Source organism: Henckelia pumila, chromosome 2 (genome assembly GCF_033568475.1).
Source record: "Henckelia pumila isolate YLH828 chromosome 2, ASM3356847v2, whole genome shotgun sequence".
Lineage (NCBI taxonomy): Eukaryota > Viridiplantae > Streptophyta > Magnoliopsida > Lamiales > Gesneriaceae > Henckelia > Henckelia pumila.
In genome coordinates, this window is record NC_133121.1 from 58,664,375 (window position 1) to 58,684,868 (window position 20,494).

Here is a 20,494-nt window from a genome sequence, read left to right on the forward strand (position 1 = left end):
AAGCAAGCCCTACCCAAGTTCTTCCAGACGGCCAAATTTGAAGATGACTCTATCTCTGCAACACTTGGTGGAGAATCTGTCCGCATTACATCTACCCTCTTCACTTCTTCATTCGATTTTCCAAGACAGGGAATCACTGATTTTTCAACAATCTCTGCTGAAACAAAGAAGCAGATGAAAAGCATGCACTCCTTGACAAACAAACCAGTCCGCATTCCTTGCAAGAAGAAGGAATTGAAGATGGAATTCAGGATTCTGCAAGATATTGTGGCCAAATCTCTTCTGTCCAAAGCAGGTTCTTTCGATGCAATCACTTCTGAAAAATTTGATGTTATGGTTGCTATCTCTGCTGGTATTATCGTAAATTGGTCAGTTGTTCTGTTCAATGTTCTATCTGCTATGATAACTGCACCTACAGAACAATCTCAAGGATTTGCAGTTCAGATCGGAGGTATCTTGAATGATCTGAATGTCCATCTAGGACCCTCATCTGCACTTCATCCGCACAAGACTTTAAATGAAAGAGCCATAGATGTATACAAAGCTAAACAGCTGATTATTTTCAAGCGTGGTTCATCTCACTGGGATGAGATTGAAGATTTAACGCTCCAGGATGAATCCAAGTCCTTGGCCATCACATCAACAAAGGAAGCTTCGCCTCGTAGGAGAACAGTTCCCATAAGAAAGACTACAGCAAAGAGAAAAGTTTTGACCTATTCATCTGAGTCCGAAAATTCTAAATCAGATCAAGTTACTCCAACTGTTATTATCACACCTCATCCGCATAAAAGAAGAAGAATAGTCAAGCTTCCTCCTCGGATTCCACTGCCTATTCCACCTGCACCAGTTCCAGCTATTCCCCTCTCCTTGGTGGAAAGTGTTGTTCCGCCGGTGACTCAGCTGAACATTTCTATACTTTAGTCCGGATTCTTCAAACAGCCTGATGATGTACCAAATCTACTGTCAAACATTCAAAGGATTATTGATCTGACTGCAGAACACATTATCAAAAATGTGGATATAAAAATGAAGTTGTTTGACAAATGGGTCTTTCATCGGACTGAGGATCATTTCTCCAACATCAAGGAATTGAACACACTGGACATAATTGCAGCACTTGAAAATAAAATCCTTGAATGGGCTGAAACTAAATTTGTGTCTCGAGCCTTGAACAGAAAAGAGTTTGTTCAACTTAGGCTACGGGAAAGCACTCTTCGAAACCACATTCGAACACAGAGAGCCAAGTTCAATCCAACCAATCTGGATATCTTTGATAAGACCGCCGCATTTAACCAACTGGAGAACGATGCAAATCTGATGACAGCAAATGCTCAACTTATGAGACAAGAATTTCCATCACAAGCACCAGTCAGAGTTCAATCTTCATCTTTGGCTCCTCCGTCTGATACAGATGAACAATCCCTGTTAGATGAACTTATTCTCTCTGCCAAACCAATCAATACAAACATTTCATCAGCTAAGGATACTTCTGTTCCAGAAGAATCAATGATCATTGAAGTTGTCCCTGCAGAACAATCAGATGTGGTCCTCTTTTCTCAAGAGCCATTAACCACATCTCACATTGAAGATTCTTCAGGAGATCAGCTGTTGGATGCACAACAGATTGAGAAATCTAGCTCTCATGCACCTCTTTCTCATGAAGATGAAATGGAGATACCGCGACATGCGTCCGCTCTTCTTGATGCACAACTTGTTGAGAATCTCATTACATCCACCGAACATGCTCCATAGGAACCACCGCTCAAGACCTCTGTTCCAGATAAATCTCTTACTAAAGAGGTATCCATGATTGAAGATGTTCCCTTTGACACTCACGAACAGTCAGCAATTTCTGACCTTGCTCTGGATACAGCTCTTGTTCAATTTGTTCCTAGAAAGGAACAGCGTCTTGACTTGTCTGTCATCTCTGAGAAGGATAGCTCATCTGAACATTTGGTCATGGATTTGCCACCTATCTTTGAGATAGTTCGGACTGATTTTATTCATAGTATTTTCAGACCAATTACCATTTGTTCCAGGACAAGTTGAATCTTCCGTCTACTACTCTCTCCGAAATATCTATCTCACTACCAGATAAGTCATCTGCCTCAATGAAAGATGTTGTTGTTAAGCCTGCTACTGCTCCTGCCTCACTGCTTCAAATTTGTGATTCTACCTCTTCTGACGCCACTGAGCCTTCTTCCTCTCATCCGATTAATGTCAGACCAGATCAACACTTGACTAATTCACTCACTCAGCTATCTACTATAGTCGGTGAATTGCAAGCTAATCAGATGCAAACTTCTACTGATCGTGATTTCAAGTCACATGTGCTGACAATGGTGAATAACATCAGTGAATCTGTCTTGAAAATTCGAAAGAAACACATTAACGAATATATCAATATTCTTGGGAAGCTTGAAAACCTTACTGCCTCCACTGAAGCTCAACAAGCAGATTCATGACACCTTTGGTACCCAACTCACGGTTATTCTCGACCTTTTATCTAAGGGTGGTGATGCCAAAAAGGGGGAAAAGGTTACCTCTACAGGAGCCAAAGGCAAGGGAAAGAAGTAAAAATTTTCAGATCAAAAGAAAAGCAAAGTCCAGCAGATCAAGTCAAGGAATCCTCTGAGAAATTAATTTTTGACATTTATTTTGTCTAAAATTATTATTTGATCTATGACAGAGACTTTTGGAAAAGATTTTCGATCTATCATTTTCGATCTATCATCTTCATCATATTTTTTATCCGAATATTAACTTGGTTTTGACATCACCAAAAAGGGGAAAATTGTTGGAGATCAAACTCTAGAGTTTCGGTGATAACAAAGTCAAAAAAAAATCAAGTAAATAAACTAATCGGACTCGTCAAAGATTAAAGGTTAAAGATTTCAATATACGAAAGTTACAAGATCAAAGTACCGTGATGAAATCAAGATACAGATCAAACTCCACAGACATATATCTTATTACACCGGATCGATTGAAACAAGGTCAGATAGTCATCAACCAGATCGAATCATCACCCTGAAGTAACCGTTGCTGAGATCGTTGGAGAAAACGACAAAATCATTTAATAAGATTTTGAACGTTGATCGGCCTACGTTTTAAGTCAAGATTTGTGAGCTATTTATTGAGATATGCTGGCGGCCCAATATCACAAATTGTTGGTGGCTCACTGACTACTTTTGAAGACTATAAATACTCAAGCATTTCGAAGATTCAAAACACGAGACTAAGAGTGAAAAATTACAAGCAATCAAAATCAGAGTCGAAAAAGCCTTCACTCAACACACTAACTCAGATACCCACTTCATCAGATCAAAGTCTCGATACTCTGAGTTAGAACACACTACAGATCGATCAAGCTCAAAGAAACACTTGAAATCGATCCAGATCAAAGCTACAGCTTTCCAGATCAAATCACCGAAGCATACTTTGTTGCTTCACTTTATAAAATCTAAGTATAAAAGTTGTTCTGCTTCGAGTAAGAGTATTGCTAGGAGTTCCTATCAAAGGATTGATTGGATTGGATTTGTACAAAGGGATTGTATAAGTCAAAGTCTTCTAGTGGAATCCTTATGGAAACAGAAGAAGGGGTGACGTAGGAGAATTCATCTCCGAACATCCAGAAACAACTCTATCTCTTTACTGCACTTATTTCATTTCATCTGCATTAGTATTATTAAGCATTCAATCTGTGAGAAAGATTACTTCCGCCTGACTTGTTCAGATCTTTCAAGCAGATCAAAAGTTTTAAGCAACAAAACTTCTGTCATATTCTTACAAATCAGATCGAAGAACCCGCAAAATTTTTAATTGTGTATTCACCCCCCCCCCCTCTACACATATTTCGATCCTTACAATTTATATTGCTCGGGAGAGTGTATATTTTTAACAGAGCTTTTAAAAAGAACATTGTTTTGAATTGATCATTGCAATTAGATTCTTAATAGGGATATTGGAATTGAATTGTAGTTGATATATTTTATTCGGCACTCGGGAGAGGGAATAATATACTTAAGTGTTCTTGGCTATTAATTCATTGAAATTCATGAAGATTAATTAATTAGGATTGATTGTTGTTGAAACCAGGTGAAATCTAAACCTCTAGACCATTTTTCTCTGATTGATATTTCTGAAAGTTGTGAGCGTGCTATCAAAAACTCTTTAATTATTTTATTTTTCTGCAAAATTTTGAGATTTTGATTTTCTAGATAAAGTTTAGACTATTTTAATTATAAGCATTGAATATTTTTATTTTACTCCATGTGGGATCGATACTTGATTTTATCACTATATTAAAACTTGACACTCGTATGCTTGCGAGTATTTTTCACAACAGCAGTGCCAACTATTGGGTCGTTGGTAGTAGTACTCCAAGATCTTGTAAGAAATTTCTCCGCATAGATTGATCATATCACCTTAACTTTATTACAAGTGACATCTTTCTCTTGGACATACTCGTCATCATCCTTGAAGTTAATATTTTCTATCTCAGCTTACATCGAGTATGATGGAATTTTAGAGTATAGCCTTGACGTTGCTATTGTCAATTCTCTTTCGAATCCAAATCCTCCAAAACCCACATGTTGATATTCACTTGACAAAATGTTATGTGCTGATGGTGGAGAAAATACGTGAAAAGGAGGTGATATCATAAAAGTACCACCCATTGAAGAATAATAATCGACCAGAAACATGAAAAATAAGGATTAAGAAAAGCTTTCGAACCAGCGAGAATATTTTGTGAAAATTGAGTTGTGTAAAGAAATTTAGAAAGGTGAGGATAGTACGAGAACGAGATTGTGAATTTTGAGAGTTTGAATTTTCTTGTTCTTGTAGAACCAAAATTTTTTTTGAACGAATCACTGAATTTATCGGTCATTTAGGTTAATAAAATAAAAATTTTCTGCTTCGCAAATGGTTGAAAAGTTGGCAATATTGAGTTTCATACCATATTTAAAGGAAAAAGAGTTTCAAAATTTTAAAAATCAATTATAAAATAATAAATATCTTGTAAGACTGTCGCACAGATTTTTATCTGTGAGACCGGTTAACTCTACATATATTTACAATATAAAGTAATATTTATATCATAAAAAATAATATTTTTTCATGGATAACCTAAATAGGAGATCCGTCTCATAACATTGATACATAAATGTTGGATCAAGTGTCAATCAAGTGGATTTATTCTTTGGGCCTATTATTGAATTTAAACATGGGCCAAAGTTCTAAAGGGTGTCTCAGTGGCCAAGGGAATACCCAACAGAACTAAGGCTTTGAACTCGATATTTCAAAAAATCTCATTTAGATGAATAAAGTCATTGGAACTTCTTTAAGCATCGGATATATATACAGCTGAGATGTGAGTAAAATAAATAACGGAATCATATCTGAGAGACGCTGAGATTCAAGAGATCGACAAAGGAATTGGATCCAGATCAAGAAATAGGCGATCACATAGATAATAAAGGGTTGTGAGGAATTTACTCAAAAAGCTCTGTAATCTTTCTTATTTGTTGTGAGCCTGATTGATTGTGGGATTGACTACTGTAATATTTGATCAAGATCTTCCAGAAATAAAAGTGATTATACTCCCCGTGGATGTAGGCTATGTAAATAGCTGAACCACGTATATCTGGTGTATTGATTCTTATCTATTTTTTATTCTTGTCGGGTGAATGTGCTGTGATTGTTCTTGTTTGAGTTTGAGTCATTCTTGACTGGTTTTTTTTCGTAAGTTGATTGAAATCACCGGTTTAGTGTGATTCTCAGTGAGGTTCACATTTGAATCTATTGAGTACTTGAATTAGTGTGATTATCTAAATTTGGTGTGTAGTTGTCGAATTGGTTTGAATATCATAAAAGTGGCGCTGTCCGTGGGAATCGTAGACGCTATGGGATCCATGAAGTTCGACATTGAAAATTTTACAGGCAATAATGATTTTGCTCTGTGGAGGATTAAGATGAGAGCTATTTTGGTACAGCAAGGATGAGTTAAGGCATTCAAGGAAAAAGAACAAATGTCAAGTTCTTTGGATGAAAAACAGAAGGATGAATCTTGGACAAGGCTCAATGTGCCATCATCCTATGCTTAGGAGATAATCCACTTAGGAAAGTGTGCCGAGAGAAATCAGCAACCGCTATGTGGATAAAACTGGAGAGCATCTATATGACAAAATCTCTAACCAATCGGTTGTACTTAAAGAAGAGATTGTATTCCTTTAAGGTTCAAGATGGAAAGAACATTCAAATCAGATTGATGAATTTATTAAGATTCTTGATTACCTGGAAAATGTGGAGGTCAAGCTTGAGGAAGAGGATAAAGCCCTTATACTGCTTAATGCTATGCCAAAGTGATATGAAAACTTCAAAGATGCTATTCTCTATCGTAGAGAGCAAACCATTATTCTAGATGAAGCCCAGTCAGCTATTTAATCTAAAGAGCTACAGAGAAAGCTTCAATCCAATGGAGAAATTCTTGGAGAAGGATTAACATCTAGGGGCAGACCAGAGAAAAGAAGCCAATATGCTAGCAGAAAAACAGGTCAAGATCCAAGAGTAGAACAAAGTTCAAGTGTTTCTAATGCCATAAGGAAGGAAATTTTAAAGGGATTGTCCTGACAATAAGAAGAAGAAACCCTATGACAAGAACAAATGGAAACCTGGAGAAGCTGCAATTGTCTCAGATGGGTATGAACATGCTGAAGCTTTGATGATGGCAGAGAATTATATAAAGGGTGAATGGATCCTAGACTCAAGATGTACTTTTCACATGTTTCCAGTAAAATCTTGGTTTCAGGGGCTAACAGAATCAGATCAAGGTATAGTGATGTTGGGAAATGATAGATCATGCAGGGTAAAGGGAATAGGGAATATTACTTTACAGATGCATGATGAAGTAGAAAGAATGCTAAAAGATGTAAGGTATGTACCTGAATTAAAAAGGAACCTAATATCACTAGGTACGCTTGAATCCAATGGCTGCACATTCAGATGTGAAAATGGTGTGATGAGAGTTTCCAAGGGATCACTGGTGGTAATGAAAGAAAAAAGATTGAACTCTTTATACATCTTACAAGCAAAGACAGTGATTGGAGGCACTGCACTCATTCAAGAGAATCAAGACAAGTCCAAACTATGGCATATGAGGCTTGGACATGTTGGACAAAGAGGGTTGGAAGATCTATCAAAGCAAGGACTGTTATGTGGAGATAAAGTTCAAGGGGTTGTTTTGTGTGATTATTGCATTTTAGGAAAATCCAAGAAGGTATCATTTGGTTCAAGACAACACTCATCAAAAAGAACTCTTGAATACATACGCGTTGATCTTTGGGGTCCTTCTAAAACTCATACACACTGAGGCAGATGGTATTTGTTGTCTATTATTGATGACTACGAAAAAATGGTATGGACACATCTGTTGAAAACAAAAGATGAGACCACTGAAAAATTTAAGGAATGGTTACAACTCACTGAAAACCAATCAAGCATGAAGGTGAAGTACTTAAGAACAGATAATGGACTTGAGTTTCTCTCTAAAGAATTCAAGGATATTTGTAAAGCGAGAGGGATAACCAGACACTTCACTGTACCAAGAACACCACAACAGAATGGGGTAGCAGAAAGGATGAATCGAACCTTATTAGAAAGGGTGAGTTGCTTAATTCTAAATGCAGGACTTCCAAAACCATTCTGGGGTGAAGCTTTGGCAGTAGAAACCTTCCTAATAAATAGGTGTCCATCTAGTGCTTTAAATATTAAGACACCTATGGAGCTGTGGAATGGGAAACCAACAGATTATTCAAAGCTCAAAGTTTTCGGCTGCTTGGCTTATGCATATATAAAGCAAGACAAGCTAGAACCAAGAGCTTTGAAGTGTATGTTCATTGGATATCCAGAGGGAGTGAAGGGTTATAAGGTCTGGAATATAGAAAACACAGGTCCTAGATGTTTTAATACAAGGGATGTAACATTTGATGAGTCAAGGATGACCTATAAAAATAATGAGGATGATGTGCAAGGTGACAATCTTGATAATCAGAAGTTACAAGTTGTGGTGGAGTCCACTGAAGTAAGTGTTGACTCTGAATCTGAATTAAGAACAGATCAACCCGAGGATCAAAAACAGGACAGAAATATTACTCTACAGACTGATAATCTCAGTAATTACAAGTTAGCACGGGATAGACAAAGAAGAGAAATAAGGCCTCCTCAAAGATATGCTGAGGCAGAAATGATCTCTTATGCTCTGAATACAGCAGAAAAGGTGGAGTATTCGGAGCCTACATCATATGAAGATGCAATGTCTAGCAAGGAAAAAACTCAGTGGCAAGATTCCATGAAGGAGGAATTAGATTCACTTATGAAAAACAAAACATGGCAACTGATAGAAAGAAAGGAAAATGATAGAATACTTGGACGTAAATGACTGTTTAAACTTAAAGAAGACACAACATCTTTAGATCAAGTGAAGTTTAAAGCCAGACTTGTAGCTAATGGCTACTCACAGATTGAGGGATTAGACTTCAATGAAATTTTTTCCCCAGTTGTCAAGCATTCTTCAATAAGGCTGATCTTGGCCTTAGTAACTCAGTTAGACATGGAACTAAAACAATTAGACGTTAAGACAGCCTTTCTACATGGTAACCTTGAAGAGAAAATTCTCATGGAACTACCAAAAGGCTATCATCATAATAAGGGTGAGAATAAGGTGTGTGTATTAAAAAGATCTCTATATGGTCTCAAGCAAAGCCCTCGGCAGTGGTATAAGAAATTCGATGAGTTCATGGAGAAGATAAACTACACAAGGAGTAGTTATGACAGCTGCGTGTACTTTAACTCAGAAAATAATAGTGATAGGAAATACCTTCTATTATATGTAGATGATATGCTTATTTCTAGTAGAGACAAAACAGCTGTGAAATAATTAAAGAAACTGAGCTCTGAATTTTACATAAAGGAATTGGGAGAGGCTAAGAAGATACTGGGAATGGAGATTGACAGAAACAGGGTTACAGGAACACTCTTTCTGAATCAGGAAGCATGTCTTAGCAAAGTGCTAAGAAAATTCAATATGGATGAATCAAAGGCAACAACCACTCTTTTGGGGCAACATTTAAAACTGTCTGCACAACAATCTCCAAGTAGTGAGCAAGAAAAACAGGATATGATGAATGTTCCTTATGCTAATGAAGTTGTAAGCATCATGTATGGCATGGTGTTTACCCGGCCAGATCTTGCACATGAAATTAGTGTGGTTTCAAGATTTATGTCAAATCCTAGTAGAGCTCATTGGGAGGCATTAAAGTGGATTATGAGGTACTTAAAAGGCTCAGCAAACACTGGACTTATGTTTAAAAGACAAGAAACTGCAGCGGTACCAATAAAAGGGTTTGTAAACTCTGATTATGCTGGAAACATGGACTCAAGAAAGTCACTCACTGGTTTCATATTTACTGCTTTTGGAACAACAGTAAGTTGGAAGTCTATGCTTCAATCTGTGGTAGCACTATCTACCACATAGGCTGAATATATAGCTGTAACTGAGGCTATAAAGGAAGCAATATGGCTGAAAGGGTTTGTGAATGAGCTTCGCATGAAGCAAGAGACAGTGACAGTTCATTGTGATAGCCAAAGTGCTATACATCTATCAAAACATCAAGTATTCCATGAGAGGTGTAAACATATAGATGTAAAGCTCCATTTTATAAGGGATGTCATTGCAAAAGAGGAGGTGAAACTACAAAAGATAGAGACCGAGGAAAATCCAGCTGATGCCTTGACCAAGACACTACCTCAACTAAAGTTCAAGCACTGCCTTGACTTAGTTGGAGTGGTGGAAAGGACTTAGATTCAGCTTGATGAATGGGAGGTAATCAATTTGTTGACAAGGTGGAGATTGTTGGATCAAGTGTCAATCAAGTGTATTTATTCTTTGGGCCTATTATTGAATTTAAACATGGGCCAAAGTTCTAAAGGGTGTCTCGGTGGCCAAGGAAATACCCAACAAAACTAAGGCTTTGAACTCGATATTTCAAGAAAGCCCATTTAGATGAATAAAGCCGTTGGAACTTCTTTATGCATCGGATATATATACAGCTGAGATGTGAGTAAAGGAAATAACGGAATCATATCTGAGAGACGCTGAGATTCAAGAGATCGACAAAGGAATTGGATCCAGATCAAGAAATAGGCGATCACATAGATAATAAAGGGTTGTGAGGAATTTATTTAAAATCTCTGTAATCTTTCTTATTTGTTGTGAGCCTGATTGATTGTGGGATTGACTACTGTAATATTTGATCGAGATCTTCCAGAAATAAAAGTGATTATACTCCCCGTGGATGTAGGCTATGTAAATAGATGAACCACGTATATCTAGTGTATTGATTCTTATCTGTTTTTTTATTCTTGTCGGGTGAATGTGCTGTGATTGTTCTTGTTTGAGTTTGAGTCATTCTTGACTGGTTCATTTTCGTAAGTTGATTGAAATCGCCGGTTTAGTGTGATTCTCAGTGAGGTGCACATTTGAATCTATTGAGTACTTGAATTAGTGTGATTGTCTAAATTTGGTGTGTAGTTGTCGAATTGGTTTGAATCTCATAACAATAAAACTATCTTACAGGTTTTTTTTGTTATTGTAGAACTAATATTAAATCATCCATTAGCTCATCCTTTGCAAACAGTTTCAAATTTATCTTTTGATTTTTTTAAAAAAAAACTCCAAGGGTGCAAGTTTAAAAAAAGTCAATGTGTTGCGAGCACCGTAATTAATCAAATTAAGATCATCCTACATGTACAAATGAGATTACACATTGGGTTACAGTACATTTGAAATTACAAAATTATTCTAAAAGTAATTTTAAAAGATTTTTTCCAAAAAAAACGTTGGAATAATTTTGTAATTTCAAATGCATTTTGTAACCCAAATTATAACCCTTATTGTATATATAACATTTTCCATCAAATTATTTATTATTTACCACACTTCAATCGAACCATTGAATAAAAAATTATAATATTATTTTTTATATCTTTGTTTATTAAATTTATTAATATTTAAAAATAATAAGATTACAATTTAATATCTTATCCCAAACTTAACAATAAAATCAATTATATCCACTCTCAAAAAACAATAAAATCAAATATATTACTATTTATTCAATACTATTTCATGTCTTAATCAAATATGTTAATAATCACATTATTATTTATTCACTCAATCCTATAAACGAAGCCAAACGAGTATGAGTTTTTTAAAGTAGTTGCTGACTAAATACCGTAAACAAGTAATTCAAATATTTTAAAACATAATTCATATATTTGAAAATATAAACATCCAAGAATCTAAATATAAACATAAATCTGACTCATTGACATGCATGTTAATCTATCATTCTAATACATGTTGATCCCAACTTAATATTAGTTCTACATTGGATATTCTAAATACAAAGATATTTTATAACTAATAAGCTGCTATATAGCTCAAGTTGATCAAAAAAGATGCGGAACAGCCGAATAGGAACAGATCATATCAAAGCCACCAGAGGAATCAAACTCTAGGCTTTTGCATCTGGGTTGTCCCGTAGACCAAGCTTTGAAAGAATCATGCTGTAAGAATCCCAGTCAGTTCGTCGGAGGTATTTCAGCAGTTTCTTTCTCCTTTGAACCATTGCTTGGAGACCCTTTCGAGAATGCTTATCCTACAATATTGCATTTTACAACATGGTAATGTACCATAAAATAGGCAATGGGAAACCATTCAGTGAGAACTCGATATGTTTCATTCAAATCTTGAAAAGAGACGGGATAACCATGTTCTATGGCGTTCTAACCTTTTTATGTAAAACAGTTGACAGATGCTTGATCTTTGTGGTGAGTTGAGCAACTGCAGCAAAAGGAATATCGTATTAGAAGAGAGCTAATGAAATCAAACAAATGTGTGATGATAAACTCCGACTGCATGACTGATGGTAAAAATACACGACATGTGCAAATGCAAGTCACTCTCCGAAACCTCAATCACACCCTGCAGCTCTTCTCCTTTTGCTTTTATATTTTTTCTCTCATCATTCATCAATCAGGACCACCCACCACCATTTCATGATCAGCTAAGTCCCAGCATTGCCACTCAAGTATTACTTCAATGATTTGTTTAGGTAAAAAAAGCTTCAATCAAATTTTATTGATCTATGCTGCACCATCTATATAAATACTATATCAAAACCACCTAAACTAACCACTTTTCATCTTTTAGTATAGCTGCTCTGTTTCCTAAAATACATCTCTCTTGTGATATTGTGGATTACCATTAAAGAATTATTTTAACATGTTGAACTGTTATTTTAATTTTCTATGACATCCTTTCATAGACAGTCAATAATATTAATTTTGATATTTGAAAGTAACATGTTAATGCACAATGGATTACACACAGCATGCTGCCTCTACTAAGAACTAAGGGAGGAGTTGTTTTGGTCTAATTTGATATGTCAAGTTTAAATTACAAACATATACCTCAGACTTCTCATTAACAAAATTTCATCAGTTAAGATCAATCTTTCTAGAATATTTAGAGGTTTTATTTGATCTGGTGCATAACAAGCTAAATTTAATAAACAAACTAAACCTTCTTTAATTGTCTAGATGAATTTAGGGTTTATATTTTAAAAGTCATTACTCAAACATAGAAAATGATTTTCATTTATAGTTTTCTAAACCTCTGTTATATTTTATTGGATTAACATAGTCAAGAACAACAGTTTAGAATACCATATTCGCCTTGCGTATGCTACACAATCTGTTAGTTAAAGATAAGTTTTTCGTTAAAGAAAACTCTTCTGTGTAATTTGGTAAAATTAAGATACTCCCTCAAAACATCGTTGTTGTCAATCATTATATCAATATTCAATTTACCTTGAACATGAGCAGAACCACAATCGGATTCTGATGTTCTAAATTCAGCTCTAACTTTTTCAAGCTCCAACTTTAGTTTCTCCGCAGCTGACATATTGTCAGGATGAAAATACTGCACAACACAAGAAGAATATTAAGTATAAGTAAAAAGTGTGGCATCACAACTTGGTAAAATACTAACAAACAATGGTCAAAGAAAAAGGTGGAACAAATTTTTTAAGGCAATAAATTATAACCAAGAATCATCAATTATGAGGTGAAAATGAATTGAGCCAGCTTGTAAGCCTTTTCCAAGTTGGCTCGAATAGTGTTCCAAATTAATGAACTTGAACAGAGCTATCGAGTCCCAATTATTTTGTTCGATAGTTCCAAACCAGTAATAAACTTAATATCTTCTTTAATTTTCATAAATACATTCAAAATTAAACATGCTAACAAAGTCGAGCCAAAGCTCAAGCAATTGCTTGACAGAGCTCAATAATTAAGCTTCGAGCCATAATTAGTTCATTTTTCCGAGTCTTGATTCAGCTAAAAAATTTGTTATTGGAATACGAAAGGAAGGGAAGAATTTGGTTCCACTTCATCATACATTTGCTCCGGTAAATAAGACAGAGAGCATATAGAGGGTATTGTTGAAAAATAATCCACAATATAGTGCACCAATTTATATTAAAGAGAATCAAGTTTTTGCATTTAGGTTAGTTATGCATACAACACTTGGTATAATAGTAATAAAGAACGTCACGTAAAAGGGGAACAGATTTTTTAAAGTAAATCCATCCATTTATGAATTTACAAAAATTAATCAATTTAGGCAACAGAAACTACAAAGTTCAGCACATGAAGGGAAGTAAAAATAAAGTGTTCACGATGAGCAGACCAGGAAACACCAATCCATAATCCTTTCCTCAATAAAGTGCAGAACAATTTAAGGGAAATTCATTGCAGTACGAAGCATACATAAACAAAGACTCGAAAATCAAATTATTCCCACACGCATAGCCAGAAATTTGAATAATTACATGCCAAACAAATTATTAATTATCTATTTCTTTCTTAACTAATTGCATCCAAATTTTTATCACTTTTAAAGTCTCGCTTTATGTTATATCATCACTCCTACAAAATTCAGCTTTTATATTACCACAAATAGAATGCTGTCATAGGAGGTAAAGGGAGTAGACTAAACATGTTACTCAGAAAAATGGCATAAAAAAAGAAAAAGAAAAAACATGATGAAACAAAATAGCAAAACTTGCCTTCTCAACTAAATATTCTTTTGGAGGTGAGTCCATAAAGCTCTGTGTTTCACCTAGGCTGGCCAAAATATCAAGTCTCAGCACTGCAAATGCACAACCGATATTGAGAATATAGAAGCATTTAAAAGTATTTATGATTCTAAGATAGGACATCTAGCATTTAAGCCCAAGTCTTTTGTTGGACTGTAATTTCAATAGAAATCAACAGATGTGTGTATAAATGATGCTAACATCCATAATCAGATATTAATTGCAGACGTACTAATATATAAACACTATCAGAAAATTATCGTTGTTTTTGTTCCAATATGATCAGATATTGTGCAATTTACCTAGGCACCCACATACACAACATCAAATCCAAATGCATTCTAGTTTCATTATTTTGAAACATCACCAAAATAGAATTATTACAAAGCTTTGAAAATTGCAGAAGCTAGAACCTAATGTTCAAGCAGCAGATTCAATTCCATCACTATCCCAACAAAGGATAGAATCAATTACAAAATTTATCCTGCGCCTAAAGCACATTTAATATATAATTTCTATTCAACCTTTACAGATTCAGAGAGATATGTAGAGATTGAAGAGCAAATAATATGAAAGATATTTAATATAAAGAACTTGATAATAATTTCCCAGAGAGTATTCGCTGTACAAAGATATTCTTTCCACTACCCTAGCACTCAGGCTAGTCCCACTACCAAGAACGAAAATGACAGAATGCTAACTGCCTTCTTTTTTTCACATTTTATTCTCCTCACTACTTGGGCCTTTCTTAACTCTTCTAGTGTAAACTTGTTTAATAATGGGCTTAGTACGCTCCTCAGAACGCACTCCATTTGCATCCATAACAATTCCCACCCCCTCAAGATCAATCTTGTCCCCAAGATTGAAAGCAGGGAATTGGGCAGCAAAATCAACAGCATCTTCCCAGGTTGAGTCTTCAGCAGGACGCCCCTTCCATTTAACCAAGATCTACAGAATTTGTTCACCTCGTTTCACCTTTGACCTTTGCGATAATATTTGTTCTGGTTCAAAGTTCTGGTATAGATCAGAATCCAATTCTTTTGGTAGCCTTGCCTCAGTTACAGGATTCCCAAACATCTTTTTCAGACAAGAGACATGAAAAACAGGATGTATTTTTGAGCCATCAGGTAGACGCAGCTTGTAAGCTACCTTCCCGATCTTTTCAATAATCTGAAATGGTCCGTAATACCGGGCTGCTAGTTTTTGACATACCCGGCGACAAACCGTTTGCTGCCTGTGTGGTCTTAATTTGAGAAAAACCATATCGTTAATCTGAAACTCCACATCCATCCAGTGTCTATTTGCAAATTTTACCATTTGTTTGTGCTCGCTTCAAATTGAACTTCAATTGTCGCAGCAACTCATCCCGATCGCTTAATTCATTGGCCACAGCTACCACTAATGTTTCCCCAGGAAGATATTGCAAAACAGTAGGCGGTTTTCTTCCATAAACTATCTCAAAAGGGGTCATTCCAGCAGAAGTTTGGAATGACGTATTATACCAAAACTCACTCCAGTGTAGCCACGTTGCCCAACTTCTTGCTTGTTCCGATGCAAAACAATGCAAGTAAGTTTCAATACATCTGTTTAAAGCTTCACTCTGTCCGTCCGTCTCCGGGTGCTATGTTGTACTCATCTTGAGCTTTGTACCTTGTAGCCGAAAGAATTCCGACCAGAAGAGACTCATAAATACCGAGTCTCTGACACTAACAATTGATTTGGGTACGCCGTGCAACCGTACTACCTCTTTCATAAATGTTTCTGCCACTGTTTTAGCTGAAAAAGGGTGCCTTAACAACAGGAAATGCCCATATTTGGATAGTCCATAAATCACAACCATTATCACATCAAATCCATTTGACTTTGGTAGGCCTGAGATAAAAATCCATTGCGATATCTTCCCATATCGCTTCAGGTACTGGTAGTGGCTGCATGAACCACAAAAACCAACCACAGTAAAAAAGAAAGCTAGTTCTTTCCAGAATTTAGAAATCAAACGGATGTCCAGTAAAAATACCAGACACCTGTTCTGCATTGCCAGGCATATTGTTCATGCATATGCACATCCGGATTCAGTTGTTTCTAAATCTCTACAATCAAGTGAAGGTCTTTATTGCATGGAAACAAAAACAGACAACCGTTCCTATGAAGAGAGTCATCCGACATCCGGTCTGCAAGAAAACCGTGCATATGATCATCGGATATTAGATTGAATGATTGGAATCTCTCTCCTTGGCCTAACGCTATACATAGATGTTTTTGGCAGCACTACTGTTGTCTGTTCATCGCCAATTCATGCAACAAAGCATCCATCAAAGCTCATATCTACTCTTGATTTTGCCTTGACATTCCTTCTGTTGTTCATATTGTTGCTTAAGTTTTTGAGATGTTATTACCAAAGAAAGGTTTCTCACAAAGAGTATGCTTGTGAGAGGTTGAGCTTCAAGTTATTCAACATCTTGAGAGATCTGTAATAGATGTTGTACACTGGAAAAGTACCATTGAAGTTGGGCATACAGGCTTCCTCAAATCTCAATGAATTTGTCGATTTTACTTTATCGCACTCTTACTTGCTCTACTATCTTTCTATTTAATCAATATACAAATCACTAATGCAGCCTAAAAGAATCTATTTCATTCCCTTAGTATTCTAAAAGTTAAGGAAGATTCCAACATGCTTGCTGAAAATGCTCTCACATATAATATGCATACTAGAGAGTTGCATTTTACATTATTCTATAAATAATCCATTACGCTGCAAATATTTGATATTGAAAATTGCAACTTTTCTCCCCAAGTATCTAATTCTACTCTTGTTCAATTCTTCTCCAGGGCCTCCCATGCTCCAATCATAAATTTTATGCCTAATATCTCATGAAAACTCGGGCATTTCGCCAATTATAACATATATGAGGATACAAAGCAAACATACTTGTTTTCTTCCTCGCTTTCTCATCAACAGACAGTTGCGCCATCAATATAGACTCCCTCAAGTCCTTAAAGGTGATGCCCTGTACCATCAACTCTTTCCCCTCCTCCTCAAGCTTCCTCAACTTGACAAGCCTCTCGTTCAACTCCTGCAGTGAAAACCACTTCCGCTTCCTCTTCTCTGGCCTCAGCAATCCCAGCTTCATCCCCAGCTCCGGATAATCATACGACTTTAAAAGCTCCATCCTCGTATCATTCCCATCATCCTCTTTCTGACTCCAGCAAATGGACGGGGGCAACCAACCACTCCCAACCGTAATTTTAGGTGAATCGGCCATGCTTCCTGAAGCTTTCAGCTTTAAGCTATCCTTTAACATAGCTAATGACGTTGAATCCATGACCTTGCCGGTGGAATCATTTCTGTTTTCAGGAGCAGTCGCACGCAACTGGCGGAGACTCTCGCGAATGACACCGTACGAGAGCCTGCCACCAGCGGCGGGAACCGCGGTGGTTTTCTCGGAGTCGTATGGGGTGGAAATAACGTTTCTTTTGTGGAGCTCCTGGAATGAGATGAACTTCCCGGAAGAGGCAGATGGGGGAGGGGCGGCAGAGCGAAGGCGGAACTCAGAGAGCTTGTGGCGGATCTCTTCTAATGGGGCGGTTCTAGAAGGATTAGAGAATGAGGCGAGACCACGGGGGATACGAGGGTGGTGTTGTCGGAGACTGGTTTTTACTTGTTCGAAATTCGAGGAGAATGAGGATTGGGTTTGGCATTCGGGGTGAGGAATGGCAGGATCAGAGAGCGTCGACATGTGGCGCCGGAAAACGGGGCGAAGGGGGAGGAAGTGGCTGGTTCTCGCCGCCATGCGCGGTGGCCGGAGGTTGTCGCAGATAGTAGTACATCAGGGAGGAGCCAGCCCGCGAGATTGATCCCCAGCTTCTCTGCAAACACACTGAGTTCATGGATTTAGAAATTAATAATCTCTTCCTATTTTATTAAGGTTGAGCAAAGTATGAAAATCTGTTTTGTATGTTTGGTATGTCCAATTAATTTTTGGCATGACCAATGAATTAAAAAAAATCCAAATAAAAAAATATATACGAAAAAAACTCACGCTTCGTGCTACCACTCAGTTTGCTATGACCAAAATCAAAGAAAAACCACCATGACCTAGTTCTTCAACGATCGTGGCTGACATGAAAGAAGACACCCATGACCACTGTCTGTTTTTACCTTCTACTTCGTCAAAAAATATATTTGTATTCTTCATTTAGGTTTTTCATAACAATCAACCAATGTCTCGCTCCAGCGAGCCATCGTCTGCCGCCTCCGACGGTGCCGTGGGCGGCGGCGAGTCCATGTTGTTTGGTGTTAGAGTAAAGGTTGATCCCATAAGAAAGAGCGCTAGCATGAATAATCTTTCGGGGACGGTGTCAATAAGATCGACGAAGATTTCCCGAAGGCTGCGGTGCCGCTGCCGGTTACGCCTCCGCCGACGATGCCATGCCTGGTAACGGGGGTCGTGAGCGAAAAAGAGGTCGGATCTCTAACCCATTGTTTGTGTTGAAATTTTTCGATTCTCACTCGGATTTTTGGGTTGGAAGCCCAATTTGGAATCTTCGATTTTGGTATTGATTTGGGGGTTTTGTGATGATTTTTTTTATCCAAATTTGATCGAAACGGGGATTATTTTCAGGTGTTCCATGGACAGAAGTGTAAGGCCCTGAAATTAATTATCTCGTGATTAGTGGAATTTATTAATTATGAGAATTGAATTAATGGAGATTAATCAAGCCGAGAGTGAATTGATTTAATTTGGAGTTTCAGTGACCGAGTTGCAATTGAGGGGTTGGACCAAGTCAAAAGCCTTGACTTATTACATCATATCATCACCTACTCCTCTCTCCTTCTCCTTCCTCCCACCACACGCTTAAACCGAGAAAGCCATGGCTTGTTTTTCAAGCTTTTTTTTCTTCGGATTCACACGATCCGACCATCAGATTTCCGATTCGAGTTGAGATTCACGATCATCGCAATGAGGGCGTCGTTTTGCCGTAAGTTTTGCTACAATCTATGAACTTTGATTTTTGTGGGGTTGTCAGAATTTGATAATTTTTGGGTCTGTTGTTCTTGAGCTAGCATAGACCGTGTATTCGAAGTCGGTTCGGAAAAAGAACGAAGTTTGGATTTTATATGATTTTTGGAGCATATTTTCGAAAATGGGTTTTGGAATTATGGTGGATTTGGTTGTTTGTTGGATTTGGAATGTAGCGATCCATCCCGAATCTACTACCTAATCAGAGTTAAGAGCATAATTAAGCATGCATTAAATAAAATCGCTGCGGAAGACTAAATACAAGCAGACCGGCAGAATACAACCGGCTAACAAACTCAATTTATACAACCCAATCGAATTACTTAGATAAAAACCTACAGCTAAATACTGCTGTCTTTAAGGTCGCTGGCTCCTCCAGGCTCCTGGTGCTCAATCGTGTGCGGAACATGCTTTTCAGATCATAGATCTGATACCCGGTGCAGTGGAAGTTTAAAAAAAAATTATATGGAACGATTCCATATCATGGGTATCAAATCCTAACGATTAAATTATGCAAGTAAAATAATAATCACAATTAAATATTTTACCTCTTCAAGCTATGGCTTGATTATGGACTCCAACAGATTAAATCTGCTCTTGTTGTAAATGCTAGGAACTGATGACTACTCGATCAATCTCCGGAATTAGGTCCACGAACAGAAAACTGAAATCCTCTGATTGATTGCACTAGAAATCAATCAGATTTTTATCGAAGAGATTAAACAGATTTGATCTGTCAATTCAGAATGTAATTTTTCAAAAAAATCACAGACTGAATTTTCTCAAAAAGGAGAAGAGGATTTTCGAAAAACCCTCTAGAATATATTTCAGTATTTTCAAAAATTGCAAGATGGAATTAATGTTCTGTTTTTGAAAACTACACATATATTTATATATAATTTTTAGACTGGAATAAGTTATATCTCTATTAGGACTCTAACTCCTTAGGACCCATAATCCATAACTTAAGCCCAACGAGCCAAGACCGTTGTTATAGAAATTAATATAAAATTCATCATGGTAAGAGCGTGGGCTCACAACTCCTTGTGACTCGGAACAACAATTTTTGACTTATCCATCGAATCATGGTAAGAGCGTCTAGCAACATCGCCCCATGATTCCCTAGGTATCTCTGATTGTGCCTGCAAGAACCACTAGGTTTTGGTTAGCGTACAGTACGGTCCCTTCATCTATATATCCCGATCGAATCAACAACCATTGGTACATCGAGAGTCGTTCGAGATTCGA

General features: G+C 36.9%; 1 protein-coding gene across 1 annotated transcript; it reads right to left on the minus strand.

Annotated features, from left to right (window-relative positions):
• Positions 1-11,322: 11,322 nt before the first annotated feature.
• On the minus strand, positions 11,323-18,116 carry LOC140884033 (uncharacterized). The gene is made up of 5 exons (XM_073290700.1): positions 17,155-18,116; positions 14,193-14,275; positions 12,934-13,045; positions 11,853-11,905; positions 11,323-11,720 (listed from the first exon to the last, which is right to left on the minus strand). The coding sequence occupies exons 1-5, from the start codon at positions 18,014-18,016 to the stop codon at positions 11,577-11,579; spliced, it is 1,254 nt and encodes a 417-aa protein (XP_073146801.1). The 5' UTR covers positions 18,017-18,116; the 3' UTR covers positions 11,323-11,576.
• Between the last annotated feature and the right edge of the window lie 2,378 nt (positions 18,117-20,494).

Coding starts and splice junctions, on each gene's coding strand:
- LOC140884033 (XM_073290700.1), bottom strand. CDS start 18,016: ATGGCGGCGAGAACCAGCCACTTCCTCCCCCTTCGCCCCGTTTTCCGG. Junction 14,276..17,154: donor GAAAGCGAGGAAGAAAACAA/GTATGTTTGCTT, acceptor GTGCATTTGCAG/TGCTGAGACTTGATATTTTG. Junction 11,721..11,852: donor CAACTGTTTTACATAAAAAG/GTTAGAACGCCA, acceptor GCAATATTGTAG/GATAAGCATTCTCGAAAGGG.